Raw genomic sequence first — 14,134 nt, forward strand, 5'->3', positions numbered from 1 at the left:
TCTTTTATTTCATTTATATTTTGCTTTTTTCCCCCTGCCGTCCTTTCTCTTCGTCTCTTAAATTTTCCTGCATTTTGTAACATCATTATGATCAGTTCTTGAATAGAGATATTTTTTGATAAACAATTATTCCTTGGTATCTGGTTTTTAAATTTGCTCAAGGACTTATGTGAAAATATGATATTAATGTAACTCTAATAACCACAGATATCGAGAGGCTATTCAGAAGTGGGATGAAGCACTACAGTTAACCCCAAATGATGCCACCCTGTATGAGATGAAATCACAGGTAATGATGATGGAGAATTTCACTTTCGTTATGAAATTGCACTATGTTTGTTTGGTAAGCAATGGTGAACCAAAATAGCATTTCCTTCCATTTCCTTTTTAAAATATAATTTACATGGGAAAAACATAAGTAACCATATTATTTATGGCTCTTCCTTATGTGTCAAGTTAGAAATTTGTTTATCTTCACCATGAAGTTAACTGGTTTTTCAACCTAACTGTGGTAAAATATGAGTAGATAGGTATCTTTTAAAAAGTCACTGGTGATCTCCTAAATGAATGAAATGTGTCTGCTTTCCTTGGAAATTAATTGTAGTGGGCTTAGAAATAACTTAGTTCCTTCAGAATGTGGATAGATTGGATTCTGGATGATGGTATTTCTCTAAAAATGGCCTACTCCTTAGGAAAAGGTCAGAATAGACTCAACTTATTAATAGTTTAAAAATAACATTTGTACTTAAAAATACATATCTAATATTTTGTGAGAATGTTGATAAGGAAAACCTCTTAAATTAGTTATCCAAGATGTTTCAAATTTCAGAGCATTACACGTATTTTTGGCAGGGAATAGTTACAATTCCGCCTTGATCTACACACCTAACAGATGTCTTACTGATGATGATCTCAAACATAGGACACATTCTTTATCAGCTTTCATTTTAGCTTATCCAGGAAAAACCCAAATAAATTATATCTATTGAGTGAAGTGCTATGAGGACCTTCATTTGAATGTCTTTAATTTTCAATTTTGAATATGTATATATTAAAGGCAAGATTTGTGGTGAACTGTGTGAAATGAGTTGTTTAATTTGTAACCTGAAAATGATGGTTGTGTCACAAATTTTGTGAAATGCATATGGTCCCAAAGATTGTAGATAAAATCCAGCCCTTTCCCATAGATGGAAGGTGGAGGGTTCTGGAATACACTGGTTTTTCTGATTTGTATGGTATGAAGAACTCAATAATGGGGAGGCCTGTAGAGTGTTTAAATGATTTTTATAGCAGGGAGATATTCACTAGGGATAGGATGGGTGGTTGAGCAAATTTAAATTTACCTAGTTTAACAGCAAGACCTGGGGTACCCTAAAAACTACATTGAAACCACATTGTAAGTAGAATAAATAGAAGCGGAATTGATACTTCAAATAGCTCAGAGCCACCGTGGCTAAAGTATGACTGCATGGTTTTGACTAGATGGATGATAGGGTTCAATAATTAGAAAGGGAATAGTTTATATTTTTATAGTTATTTCAGGAGTAGGAAGAAGAATATAATTCCTGGCCCTATATGGCAGAGGAGGGGGTCAAAACCACTGAAATGCTATGTTTACCAGACTAAAAATACATTTTTAAAAATAAAAAGGGTTGTTTATGTATGGTTATCCATTAGTAGTTGGCTAGTTTATGAATATTACTGACAGGTTTTGTTTCTTCTTTTTGGCTACAGGTCCTTATGTCTCTTCATGAAATGTTCCCTGCAGTTCATGCAGCAGAAATGGCTGTCCAGAGAAATCCACATTCATGGGAGTCTTGGCAAACTTTGGGACGTGCTCAGCTTGGATTAGGAGAGATAGTCTTGGTAAGGAAGTCAGAAGATTATAATGCTGAAATTTTATTTTGACATGTTTTTGATCAGCTGAACCTAGAAGTTAGTCGTTTATCAAACATATATATATGCAAAAAATGAATAGCAAACTATCTTTTAAAGGTATTAAGTTATAAACACAAATCAGAGTTATTACTGAACATCTTTTTCCATTATCAACACCAATTATATTATGGTTAGAATATTTTTCATGTATTTGAAATCATGGAAATTAAAAAAAAACACACAAAATGTTGGCATTTGGTAAACCTTATTTAAGTATAAAACCAGCAACTTTTAGGTTAGTTCTTTTAAATTTACCACATTATGACATGGTATCAGTATAACCATGGAGATGAAGCCACCAAAAAATTTTGCTAGGGAGAGAAAAGGTAGCATATGGGGGCGTAACAGTGAGAAATGGACTGGGAAGTTGCTAGGCTTAATGAGGGGAAAAATGGGGAAGGGTAGAGCTTATAAAAATGAAATATTCATTGTGTAAAGTTTACTATAAACTGGTATTTAGTGCATTTCTCAACTTGTCTGGACTATACTTTGTAGGTTGCAAAAGCCAAATAGGTGATAATTAGCTGTGAGAATCGTCCTGTTTTTGTTTTGGCAGGGCATACATATCCCTGACAACTAAATTCTCAAAAATGTAGTAGTGCCAATTTCATTTTTGTCATTAAATAAATTAAGATTTTTCATGCTTCTGTTGGCCTTTTATGGTTAAAAACAAAGCAAAACAATAAACAAAAGTTTCTTTAAAGGCTAAAATTATTGGTAAACCCTCAATTTAACTGGGCTAGCAATGGCTTTAGTAAGCTGTGGATACCTTAGGGTTTTCTGATACTCTTGTAAACATATTATTTCTGTTTACAAAAAAAGGTGTTTGTCATATTCTCAGAAATAATAAGTAGGGAATGTTGATGAGAAAAGAATTGATTGGAATAAAGTAACTTAAAAATGATAATCTAAAATGAAATTCACGGTGAACAAAACCAGTTTAAACAAAGGCCATTTTCTTTCCTTGCCATTTAATATAGACATCTTTTCTCTCCTGAAGTCCTAAACCATACCAGAGTTGGAAAAAATAAATTCAGGGAATTTGATTCTAATAGGTAAACAGGATTATAAACAAAAACTTATCATATAATACTTTTTCCAATTTCTCCTTTATTAAAAACTTAATTGGGGTCGCCAGTTAGCTCAGTTGGTTAGAGCACGGTGCTCGGAACAGCAAGGTTGCCCACATGGTTGATGCCCAGATGGGCCACTGTGAGCTGTGCCCTTCAGGACTAGATTGAAACAACTACTTGACTTGGAGCTGATGGGTCTTGGAAAAACACACTTAACTAAATAAAAGTTTTTTAAAAAAACCACTTAATTGTTATCTCTTTTGCTTATAAGTGCTTATGGTAATGGGGAAACAATCTCTAGGATAGAATGTTTAGCAAAAATTGCCCTATAAAGAAAGAAAATATACTGCAGGTGAGAAGACAGAGATACTTTGAATTAACCAATAAAAGTAAAATTAATATTTCAAGTTTTTAAAATAAGAGTACTAGTTCAATTTTTTTTCCTATGGATAAGATTCTGTCCATTATGTTGTGAAATTCTTGGAGAAATTAAAAGTGTTATTTTGTCCTTATTTAATATTTTTATAGGGCTCTACTTAAAAAAATTTAAATTTGTAAATTTTATATAAACTTAATTCTTTTGAAAGACTGGAATGATTAAAAAGTGACTTTACTCAATATCGTAATGAAGGGATACTATGAAAAATATATTGAAAGCAAGCTAAAATTTTTAACATCTAATAATTCTTTATACACGCATACACACACACACACACACACACACACACACACACACACACACACACACCCCTACACACACTGGGGTTGCCAAAAAAATGTGTACAAGTGGACGCTTTGGTCAGCGTTACTCAAGCAATAGTTTGCCTTAATCAGAAGTGTCTGGATGCTGATGGTAACCACTTTGATCACCTCTTGTAATTGCAAAGTCAAATGTGACTTGTATTCATCTTTTGTTATCGGTATATGTTGAGTATTACAACTTTAATAGTTTTTTTCCTTTCTTAAAATGTGTATACATTTTTTTGGCACCCTCTGTGTGTGTGTATGTGTATGTCTATATATATAGACACACACGTATATATGATTTCTTCTTTAACTCAGTTGTTATTTATTTAATTTCCACATATTTGTGAATTTTCCAGTTTTCCTTTTGTTATTGATTTCAAGTTTTACTCCATTGTAGTCAGAAAAGATGCTTTGTGTGTCTTCTTAAATTTATTAAGACTAGTTTTGCAACATAATGTGATCTATAAGGAAAATGTTCCATATGAGCTTGAGAATAATGTATATTCTGTTGCTGTTGGGTGAAATGTTCTGCATAGGTCTGCTAGGTCCCTGTGCTCTGTAGTGTTGCTCAAGTTTTCTGTTTCCTTATTGATCTGCTATAACTATCTTTCTCCTTTCAGTTCTGTCAGTGTTTATATACTTAGGTGTTCTGATGATGGGTGCATATATATTTATAATTGTTATTTCTTTCTGGGGAATTAACCCGTTTTTCATTACACAATGTCTGCCTTTGTCTACTGTGACTCTCAATACATGTTAGCATTATTATGATCTAAGTTCTTGGCTTCAAAGGTATACATTCCTGGTACCTTCCTGATCATGGTTTAGCCTAGGAAATACCTAGATTCATATATTTGCTGATCTGTAGAAGCTGAGCAATGCATTTGCGTTGTTTTGAACCATAATATCAGTACCTCTATTTTAATGGACTTCATCAGCAATTTATGTCAGTCAGTTTCTTTCACACCTTTATAACCTTTTTTCCCCCCATCATAACCATCATCTAGTGGTTAGGGTATAGTGCTAACTTGCATCCTTTAAAAAATATATATATATGTATATATATACACATATATATACATATATGTGTGTGTGTGTATATATATACATATATGTATATATGTATATATAGTGGATTATGTTCAATATACTCATTTTTTAAAACAAAGCCAATGAAAAATCCTGACCTTTTTCCTAACTAGGCAATTCGAAGTTTTCAGATAGCCCTTCACATCTATCCAATGAACCCTGAAATATGGAAAGAAGACCTTTCTTGGGCAAGAACGCTTCAGGAGCAGCAGAAGGCAACCCAGAGGATTAAACAAAGTGAAGCGCCAGCGGAAGTAACACATATCTCACCAAAGTCGATTCCTGACTATGACTTTGAAAGTGATGAGATTGTTGCTGTGTGTGCAGCTATTGCTGAAAAGCAGAAGACAGTTTCAGAAAATAAAACAATGGTTATTGTGTCAGCTTCTGGGACTGTAGAGACTGTAACTGAGAAGGAAGATGGTGCTACACCACCAGATGGTTCTGTGTTTATCAAAGCCCGATGAAGCACAGCAGGAATTAATTGAATCTGTCTTTTTGATTTAGGCATAGGGGGCATTTACTCTTGAGAAACAGGGTAAAACTCCTGTTTGTAAAATAAGTTTTTCAGATGAGACATAAAAACTAACTGGTAGAATTATTGTATAGTGTTTGGACTATGCTTTGATAAGTTATGATTTAAACTTCGTAAGATTAGAATTCTGAGTACAGTGGTTTTTGATTAATAAACTTAATCCAAATATATAAATGAATACATTTTAAAGACACAACTTGAAAAGTGAATTCTCGAATAGTGAATAACTTGATGGCCAGTGTTATTAAAATGTTGATCGTTGACTTCTGCTTAATGATAAAGGAGGTTGGTGATTTCTTCCCCTCCTAAAAATATACTGCTGTTACTATTCGCTCTTCTATTTTTCTTGTTTCCTTGGAGTAAGTCTGTCACAAAGCTTGAATATCTTTTACATTCATTGTGATTCAAAGTTGTCATTGGTTATATGTAGATTCTTTGAAAGTTGGGCTGGCAATGCATGCAAATATGTACATTCTGAACATTTTCTGTGTCTTCTCTTATTCTGATTTGTGCTTGTATTTTGACTTTAAAATTATGATAAGCGGTGGTAGTTCTTGCCTTCAGTGTTTGTTGGATGTGTGAAGTACTAACAAGTGTTAGAATGATGGTTTTATTTTTTAATTGTTAAAGTAGATAGTCCTTACCACAAGTGAGTCATTTTTAAGATGTGCTTTTTAAAAACATGAATGGCTCTTCTCCAGCTACATCATAAATTGTACTGCAGTGTTGTCCCAGTCAAAAGCAGTATTTTCTTCATTTTTAAAAGCTTAAAAACCTTGAAAACAACTTACCTTTTGCTTGTAACTTTCCAGCTGATGGTTTGGTAGTCCTTTTCTAGATAACTTGTTTGGAACTATTCAGTGAAATGAGAAATAATCACAATTTTAAATAGCTAAATTACATATTTCTAAAAATAAAAAAGAAGGGATGTTATTATTAGAGTGTCAGTGAGTGACTAACTTAGGCACAACATACATGGAAACTGAAATGTGATTTATAGTACGATCCCATGAGAAGAGAAAGATATATTGAAGAAATAGTTCTTTGAAACACCATAATTACATCCACAGATCAATACCGTCACTGCTAATGTGAATTATTATTTTTATACTGCATATATTGTAGTGTAATTATATAAAACTACTGGGTACTGTTACTTCTGATACTCAGGAAGCTATTATTGGTGTAAAATTAATTTTATCCTTTAGTAAGTTACTTTATTTTAAGAAATCTTACCTTGTTTGGAGCATATAAATAATGGTCTACATTTTTCTGAGATGATTTTTAAAATATGTCTTTTAGTGGAATGTTCACCTCTTTTTCTCCAGTCAGAGAAGTTGGCACTTGCCTTGAAAAGTATTATATTTTCCCCCAAAGTTATATTGGAAAGTTAGCTCTGGTTAGAGAGGTTAGTTTTAGAATGATCCAAAAAAAAACCCCTAAAAATATTAATTATATTTTATTTTGTTAAATAAGAAATATTCTCAAAGGGTAGATAGTTGGGTATCTAGAAAAGTGAGCACTTATCATTTGATATGTTTTTTTAAGTAATGGGTGTTTGTTTATTGTATAATTTGTGAATAGTTTTTGCTGTATTTTAAAGATTTGCCTATTTTGTGTTGCTAGCTTTTGAAAAATTTGATTGATTTATTTTTTTCTCATGTAAAAATAAAATATGTAAAGTACCTTGTATGGTGTCTCACATATGAAGTACTCAGTAAATGCTAGCTTTTTCTATGAAGACCTTGAATTAGTTTGGAGATAGCCTCTATTTCTTCTGACTGTAAAAAAGCAGAACTTTCTTTGTAATCTTTTCCTTATCTGAAAGTCAGAAGTCACTACTTCTGATATTATAGGACAGATGGTTTATCAATTGGGGATTCTTATTGGTATAAGGTCTATGTTTAACCCCAAAGAGGCAAGACCCAGGGTTGAGTGCATGTAGCCACTGGATTCTGTTTAAGAACACAGTGTTTCGTCTGTGTTGACTGGGGTAGGCCAGGTTCTTCTCTTCCGTACTCACACGTAAGACATAAGATGGTTTATATATGAGATGGAGGAGAGAAAGAAATAGTGAGTTATAGAGAAGGAAAGCAGCTCATTTCTCTAGGCCCCCAAAATGCTTAGCTAACACTCTTCTATGCATGAAGAGAAAAATATATATATTATTTATAAGGATGTGAATAGTGATATATTGACATTTACTAAGCTAGTTAACTGTAATAAATTCTTTTGAATCTGAAATAAAAATTGATGTTTGTGATAATATAAAGATGTTTAATATACTTTGTGAAACAACACTGAATACAAAAATTATACTGTATATAATTTGTATTTTTCTTGTTTAAAAATTGTGTGGCATAGACACTCATTAGTCAGAATACTACACATCCAGACCATGCCTGATAATTTGAGAATCACATATTATTCTCTAGACAACAGGTTCTTAGATTGTAGAGTATTTATCTTAAACGTGCTAACAAATACTACATAAACATTGAAAAGTCATGCATGGTATAAAGAACAGAAGTTAAATCTACTGCAGTTGGGGTCTGTGTACAAAATTTTATGGTACCCTAGTCTAAGAATGAAAACCTTTTAAGTTGGTGTTACATGGCAAAACTATAACAAAGACTTAAATAAAAAGCTTTGTCACAGAAAGCTGGAGTTTCCATGATTATAACTGATCAATCTAGCCTTTTTAGTTTGGAAATTGTGCTTTATGTAATGACGTCAACAGCTTATTTCATTGCCCTTCCCAGCAGTAGGAAATTGTCAATCATTTCTTTAATTTCAGGCTTTGTGAGTCAGAAGTGCTTCTAAATTGACTCTGGACTTTGATTTCATGACATAATATATCTAAATGACTTGTGAGTTGACACAAGAGCCATAGTTTTATAATTATCTTCAAATCAATGACTATATTAAAAGTGTGGATTTTTTTTTTGAGAGATTACTGTTAAACTGATGGTATATTTGTAATTGATGGCATATTAGGATTGAGAAAGTAAAGTGTTTTTTTTAACCAGTAATACAGAAATTTGTAAATGGTTTACTCATTACCAAAGTAAATTGAAATATGTCACTTTACTCATTTGCAATTAAATTATGTTCACTTGAATTGAAGAGTGGCCCTATAGCTAGTGTACCATGAATTGTGCCTTAATGTGTGCTGTGTGTGAACTTCACCTGTTTTATGTGCCAAGGTGGAAAAAAGGTTGAGAAATGTTGATCTATACTTTGTTGGGAAGGCAGAGGGTGGAGATGGCTTCTGTTCATAGTGCTTCTTTGGACATTCATTAACCAAGGAGTCCTGATCTGTCCCTTCCTTCCTCCCTCCCACCTCCTCAAGAGAGGGAGTTCGGGATAAATAACTGCTCTTTCTTCCTTTAAATAAAAGCTCTTTCTTCTCTTATTTTGGATTTGTCATGCATGCAGAGAGCCTATGAAGGTTCCCCCTCTGCAAGGAAAGACCCATGGTTGTGCAGGACTGCCCATGCCTTGGTGAGCAGGTCTAATTCTTGGTTTGATATTAGGTGGCCTTTGTTGGCACAAACCTATATTACATCCTCTAACCTAGACTTCTTCAGCATTAGTTTGATGTATTGAATCTATCTGCCTGACTCTGTCTCTCAAGTGGCTCAGAAGTCAGGGGACAAGGGGTATTAATATGACTCCCTCTAACCATGGCAAAACTTTGAAGTATAGTGCAGGTTATACTTCAAAATAAGCATGAGTCAAAAACCAAATAGGGACTTTCAAAAATAATTTTAGATTTTTTTTTTAAATCATGGAAATTTGTTCAAGATACCGTATTTCCCCGAAAATAAGACCTAGCCGGACCACCAGCTCTAATGCATCTTTTGGAGCAAAAATTAATACAAGATTGGGTATAATATAATATAATGTAATATAATATATAATATAATACCTGGTCTTATATAACATAATTTTTATTATTAATTTTTGCTCCAAAAGACGCATTAGAGCTGATGGTTCAGCTAGGTCTTATTTTGGGGGAAACACGATATTTAAAAAGTCTACTGACTTTGGAATTGTGATAGACCACAATATTGGCTCTAGATTTAATTGGAAGGAAAGAACGTGAAATGAACCATGATATCGTCTGCCCATCCTGTCAACTTTCTTCAAGTATAATTTGCATATAAGAAATGCACCCATTATATGTTTATTGTTTGAGGAGTTTAGACAAATGTAAACATCTAGTTGATCTCTATTACCGTCAAGATGTAGAATATGTCCACCAACCACAAAGTTCTCTAATGCTCATTTGCAGTCAGTTCTCCACTCCCAACAAACAGCACTGTTCAATTACTGATCTGCTTTCTGTGTCTGTAAATTGGATTTGACTTTACTGGAATTTCAAATAAAGATATCATACAAAATGTACTGTGTCTGACATTTGTTGCTCAGCATAATACTTTTGAAATCCATCCATGTTGAGATTCTTCCATGTTATTGTGCATTATCAGTAATATGTTCGTTTTTATTGCTGAGCATTATTCTATTGTATGGATGTACCACAGTTTGTAGCTTTTCGTATCTGTGGGACATCTAGGTTGTTGATGAATATCTCAAGTTTTGATCTATTATGAATAAAGCTGTTAGGTATATATGTCACAAGTCTACGTGTGGATGTTGTTTTCATTTCTCTTGGGTAAATATCTGGGGGTGGAATTGCTGAGTCTTGTGATAGGTGTATGTGTTACTTTAGTTGGAGATTGTGAAACTTTTCCAAAGTATTTGTACCATTTGCATTCCTACCAGCAATATGTTAAAATTTCTGTGGCTCCATATCTTTGTCAGTGCGTGGTGTTGTCATTGTTTTTCATTTGAGTCACCTTAGTGGCTGTGTTGGCATCTCATTGTGGTTTTAATATGCGTTTCCCTGATGGTGTTTAGCATCTTTCGTATGCTTGTTTGACATTTGTGTATCTTCATTTGGGAAGTGTCTGTTCAAATATTTTGCCCACTTTTTGTTTGGGTTTATCTTATTATTGAGCTGTAAGATTTTTTTCTATATTCTAGGTAAAAATCCTTTACATGTGTTGTGAATGTTTTGTCCCTATTTGTGCCTTGCCATTTTTTTTACACTTTATTTATTTATTTATTTAGACATTCAATATTGTATTAATTTCAGGTGTACAGCATTGTGGTTAGACATTTCTTGTATATAATTTAAGAAGTGATCCGCCTGACTAGTCTAGTACCCACCTGGCACTATGCATAGTTATTACCATATTATTGACTGTATTCTCTGTACTTTAAATCCCCAGGACTACTGTGTAACAACCAATTTGTACTTCTTAATCTCTTCCCTTTTCTCACTCACCCCAAACCCCCTCCCATCTGGTAACTATCAAAATGTTCTTTGTATCTATGAGTGTGTTTCTGTTTTATTTGTTTATTTTACTCTTTAGAGTCTACATATAAGTGAAATGACATTGCATCTGTCTTTCTCTGACATATTCCACTCAGCACAATACCCTCCAGGTCCATCCATGCTGCTGCAGACGGCAAGAACCCATTCCCATCCATGGCTGAGCAATATTCCGTTGTGTATATGTACTACCTACTCTTTATCCATTCATTCATAGACAGACACCCAGGCTGCCTCCACAGCTTGGCCATTGTAAACAATGCTGCAATGAACATACGGATGCACATGTCCCCTCAAAGTAGCATTTTGGGGTTCTTTGGGTTTCAGGTAAATGCCCAGAAGTGGGATTACTGGGTCTTTCTTTGTCTCCTGTTCTAACATTTGTTTTAAAGTCTGTTTTGTCTGGCATAAGTATTGCTACCACAGTTTTGTTTGTTTGTTTGTTTCCATTTTCATGAAATACCTTTTTCCTTTTTTTCCCTTTCCTTTCAGTCTGTGTGTGTGCCTTTTGATCTGAAGTGAGTCTCGTAGGCAGCATATGTAAGGGTCTTGTTTTTTCATCCAATCAAGCACTCTGTATTTCAATTGAAGCATTTAATCCATTTACATCTAAAATAATTGTGGATAGGTAGTTATTGCCATTTTATTCATATTTTTGATATTTGTTTTCGTCTTCTTAAAGATGTCCCTCTAACATTTTTTGTAATACTAGTTTGGTGGTTATGAACGTTTTTAGCTTGTTCTTGTCTGGGAAGACCTTTATCCTTTGATTCTAATGATTGCTTTGCTGTGTAGTCTTGGTTGTAGATCCTTGCTTTTCATCACTTTGAATATTACCTGCCCTTCTGGCAGAGTTTCTGTTTAGAAATCAGCTGACAGTCTTATGGGAGCTCCCTTGTAGGTAACTAACTGCTTTTCTCTTGCTGCTTTTCAAAGTCTGTCTTTAACCTTTGGCATTTTAATTACGATGTGTCTTGGTGTGGGCCTCTTTGGGTTCATCTTGTTTGGGACTCTGTTCTTCCTTGGCTTGTATATCTATTTCCTTTGCCAGGTTAAGGAAGTTTTCTGTCATTATTCAAATAGATTTTCAATTTCTTGTTCTCTCTCTCCTTCTGGTACCCTGCAAATGTTAGTATGTTTGATGTTGTCCCAGAGGCTCCTTAAACTCTCCTCATTTTTTTGGATTATTTTTTCTTTTTGCTGTTCTGTTTGTGTTTGGTGCTACCTTACCTCCTAAATCACTGATTTAATCTTCTGCTTCATTTAATCTGTTCATTCCCTCTAATGTATTCTTCATTTCAATTATTGTATTCTTTATTTCTGACTTTTTTTTTTTTATATATATTTTCTATCTCAGTTTTTATGTTTCCTATCTCTTTGTTGAAGTTCTCCCTGAGATCATTGAGTGTATGGAACTCTGCCTCTGTTAGATTTCTTGTCTCCATTTTGTTTAGTTCTTTTTCTGGAGCTTTGTTCTGTTCTTTTATTTGGGACATGTTTCTTTGTCTCCCCATTTTGGCTGCCTGCCTGTGTTTCTTTCTATGTATTAGGATAGGACTGCTATGTCTCCCAGTTTTAGTAGAGTGGCCTTATGGAGTAGGTGTCCCTTGGGACCCAGTGGTATAATCTCCCTGGCCACTAGAGCAGGGTGCTCCACGTGTGTCTCTTGTATGGGTTGTATGTGCCTCCTGTTGTAGTTGAACCTTGGGTGCTGTTTGCATATCACTAGGAGGGATTAATCCTCAGGCTGACTGGTTGTGAGGACTGGCGGTGACTACAGTGGAAGAGCTGTTGTGCAAGGGCTGACCCTACAGAGCAGTGTTGACTTTAGCGGGGCTCTGGTGCCTGCCCAGTCTGCCCTTTGGATGTGTTGTCCTTGGAAGTGGCTGGGTGATGCTTTGGCTGGGTCTGACACTGGCCACTGGGTATGCCAGCCCTGGGGCCTCCTGGGGGAAACGTGCTGCAGGTCAAGTTTAGCTGAAGCCTGTGCTTTGCCCAGGGCCACCTGGTATGAGCCACAACGCAATCCTCAGATGGCCGCAGCCTGCACTGGGCTTAGAGGTGCCTCGAGGGACCAACCTGTGAACTGAGGCTGACTGTCCTAGTGCTGTGTTTAGGGCTGCTCAGCCAGAGGTATGGGACATGCTGAAGCCAGATGCTGCTTGTTTAGGTTTTGTGAATCTTTGAGAGATTTTAGGAAAATCTGCAGCGTGAGCGGACAGGTTGTACAGAAAAGCCACTGGAAGCAGCTTGGGTGCGCCCAAAAGTTGGGTGCAGTGGGGTCCCTGGAAATCACTAAGTTGGGGTAGATGAAAAGTGTTAGCCAGTTTGATGGAGACTCAGATATAGCATCTGCACGCAGGGAGGGGGGAGGGCTCAACAAAGAAACAATGGCTTCCGCCAGCTCTTCCATCCGGGCGAAAGTTGCTCCTTCAGCCTTCACACCGAAGCCAGACAATTCAGTTTCTCCCCGTATGTCCCTGGCGCCTGCCTTTCAAGCTGCTTTGCCAGTGCTGGAGCTCAGAGAGAGTGAGTCCATAAGCAAGTAAGTCCGTGCACGGTCCTTTTAAGAGGAGCACCTAGGACTCTAGCTGCTCTCCTCACTCAGCCATGGTCTCCGCTGTTTTCACAACCAGAAGTTATGGAGACTTCTCTCCCTGGCACTGGAACCCTGGGATGAGGAGCCTGGTGTGGGACTGGGATCCCTTACTCCTCGGGGGGACCGCTGCAGCCAAGATATCACTCCCTATTTTTAATGGTCACACGTGGCTATGGGACCAGCCTATTCAATGTCTCTGTCCCTCCTGCCAGTCTCGAGGAGGCTTCTTGTGTATGTCCGTAGTTGTAAGGCTTTGCTTCAGCAAGACTTCAGGTGACTCTCAGTGGTAGTTGTTCTGTAGTTTAGTTGTAATTGTTGTGGTCCTCTTGCGAGCTCTTTGTCAGATTGCTCAGCTGCAGCAGTTTCTCAGAAGCAAGCAGCATCCCAGCCAGTGAGTTCTCCTGACTGACTTGCCAAAACTCAGGGTGGAAAAATAATTTTCCTCCCCCCTTCCTATGTTTTTCTGGCTAGACTAATAATCAAATTAATACAAGACAGATTTGCAGGAGAAAAACTAAAGTTGAATGACATGTATCTCTCCTGTGTATGCGGGAGAGACCAAGAAAATGGAGTAACTTCCCTTTTTGTTTTCTTAATGATACCTTTTGAAGAAAGAAGTCTTTAATTTTGATGAAGTCCATTTTTTCTTTTTCTGTTACGTTTGTACTTTGTGTGCTGAGAAATCTGTGCTTATTCTAAAATCAGAAAAAAATTGTTTTCTGCTAGATATTTTACAGTTTTAGCTTTCACAG

The 14,134-nt window shown here is 35.7% G+C and overlaps 1 protein-coding gene across 3 annotated transcripts in view; it reads left to right on the top strand.

Annotated features, from left to right (window-relative positions):
* The window catches only part of TTC33 (tetratricopeptide repeat domain 33), a 41,419-nt gene extending 34,345 nt beyond the window's left edge, over window positions 1-7,074 (top strand). For all 3 annotated transcript variants that reach the window (XM_081053243.1, XM_081053241.1, XM_081053242.1), the window contains exons 3-5: window positions 208-289; window positions 1,735-1,866; window positions 4,961-7,074. In XM_081053243.1, coding sequence (XP_080909369.1) covers window positions 208-289; window positions 1,735-1,866; window positions 4,961-5,314 — 568 coding nt within the window. In that variant the 3' untranslated portion in view covers window positions 5,315-7,074. The remainder of the gene's footprint in view (window positions 1-207; window positions 290-1,734; window positions 1,867-4,960) is intronic.
* Window positions 7,075-14,134: the final 7,060 nt, after the last annotated feature.

The sequence above is a fragment of the Rhinolophus hipposideros genome (assembly GCF_964194185.1).
Source record: "Rhinolophus hipposideros genome assembly, chromosome: 7".
NCBI classification, from domain to species: Eukaryota; Metazoa; Chordata; class Mammalia; order Chiroptera; family Rhinolophidae; genus Rhinolophus; species Rhinolophus hipposideros.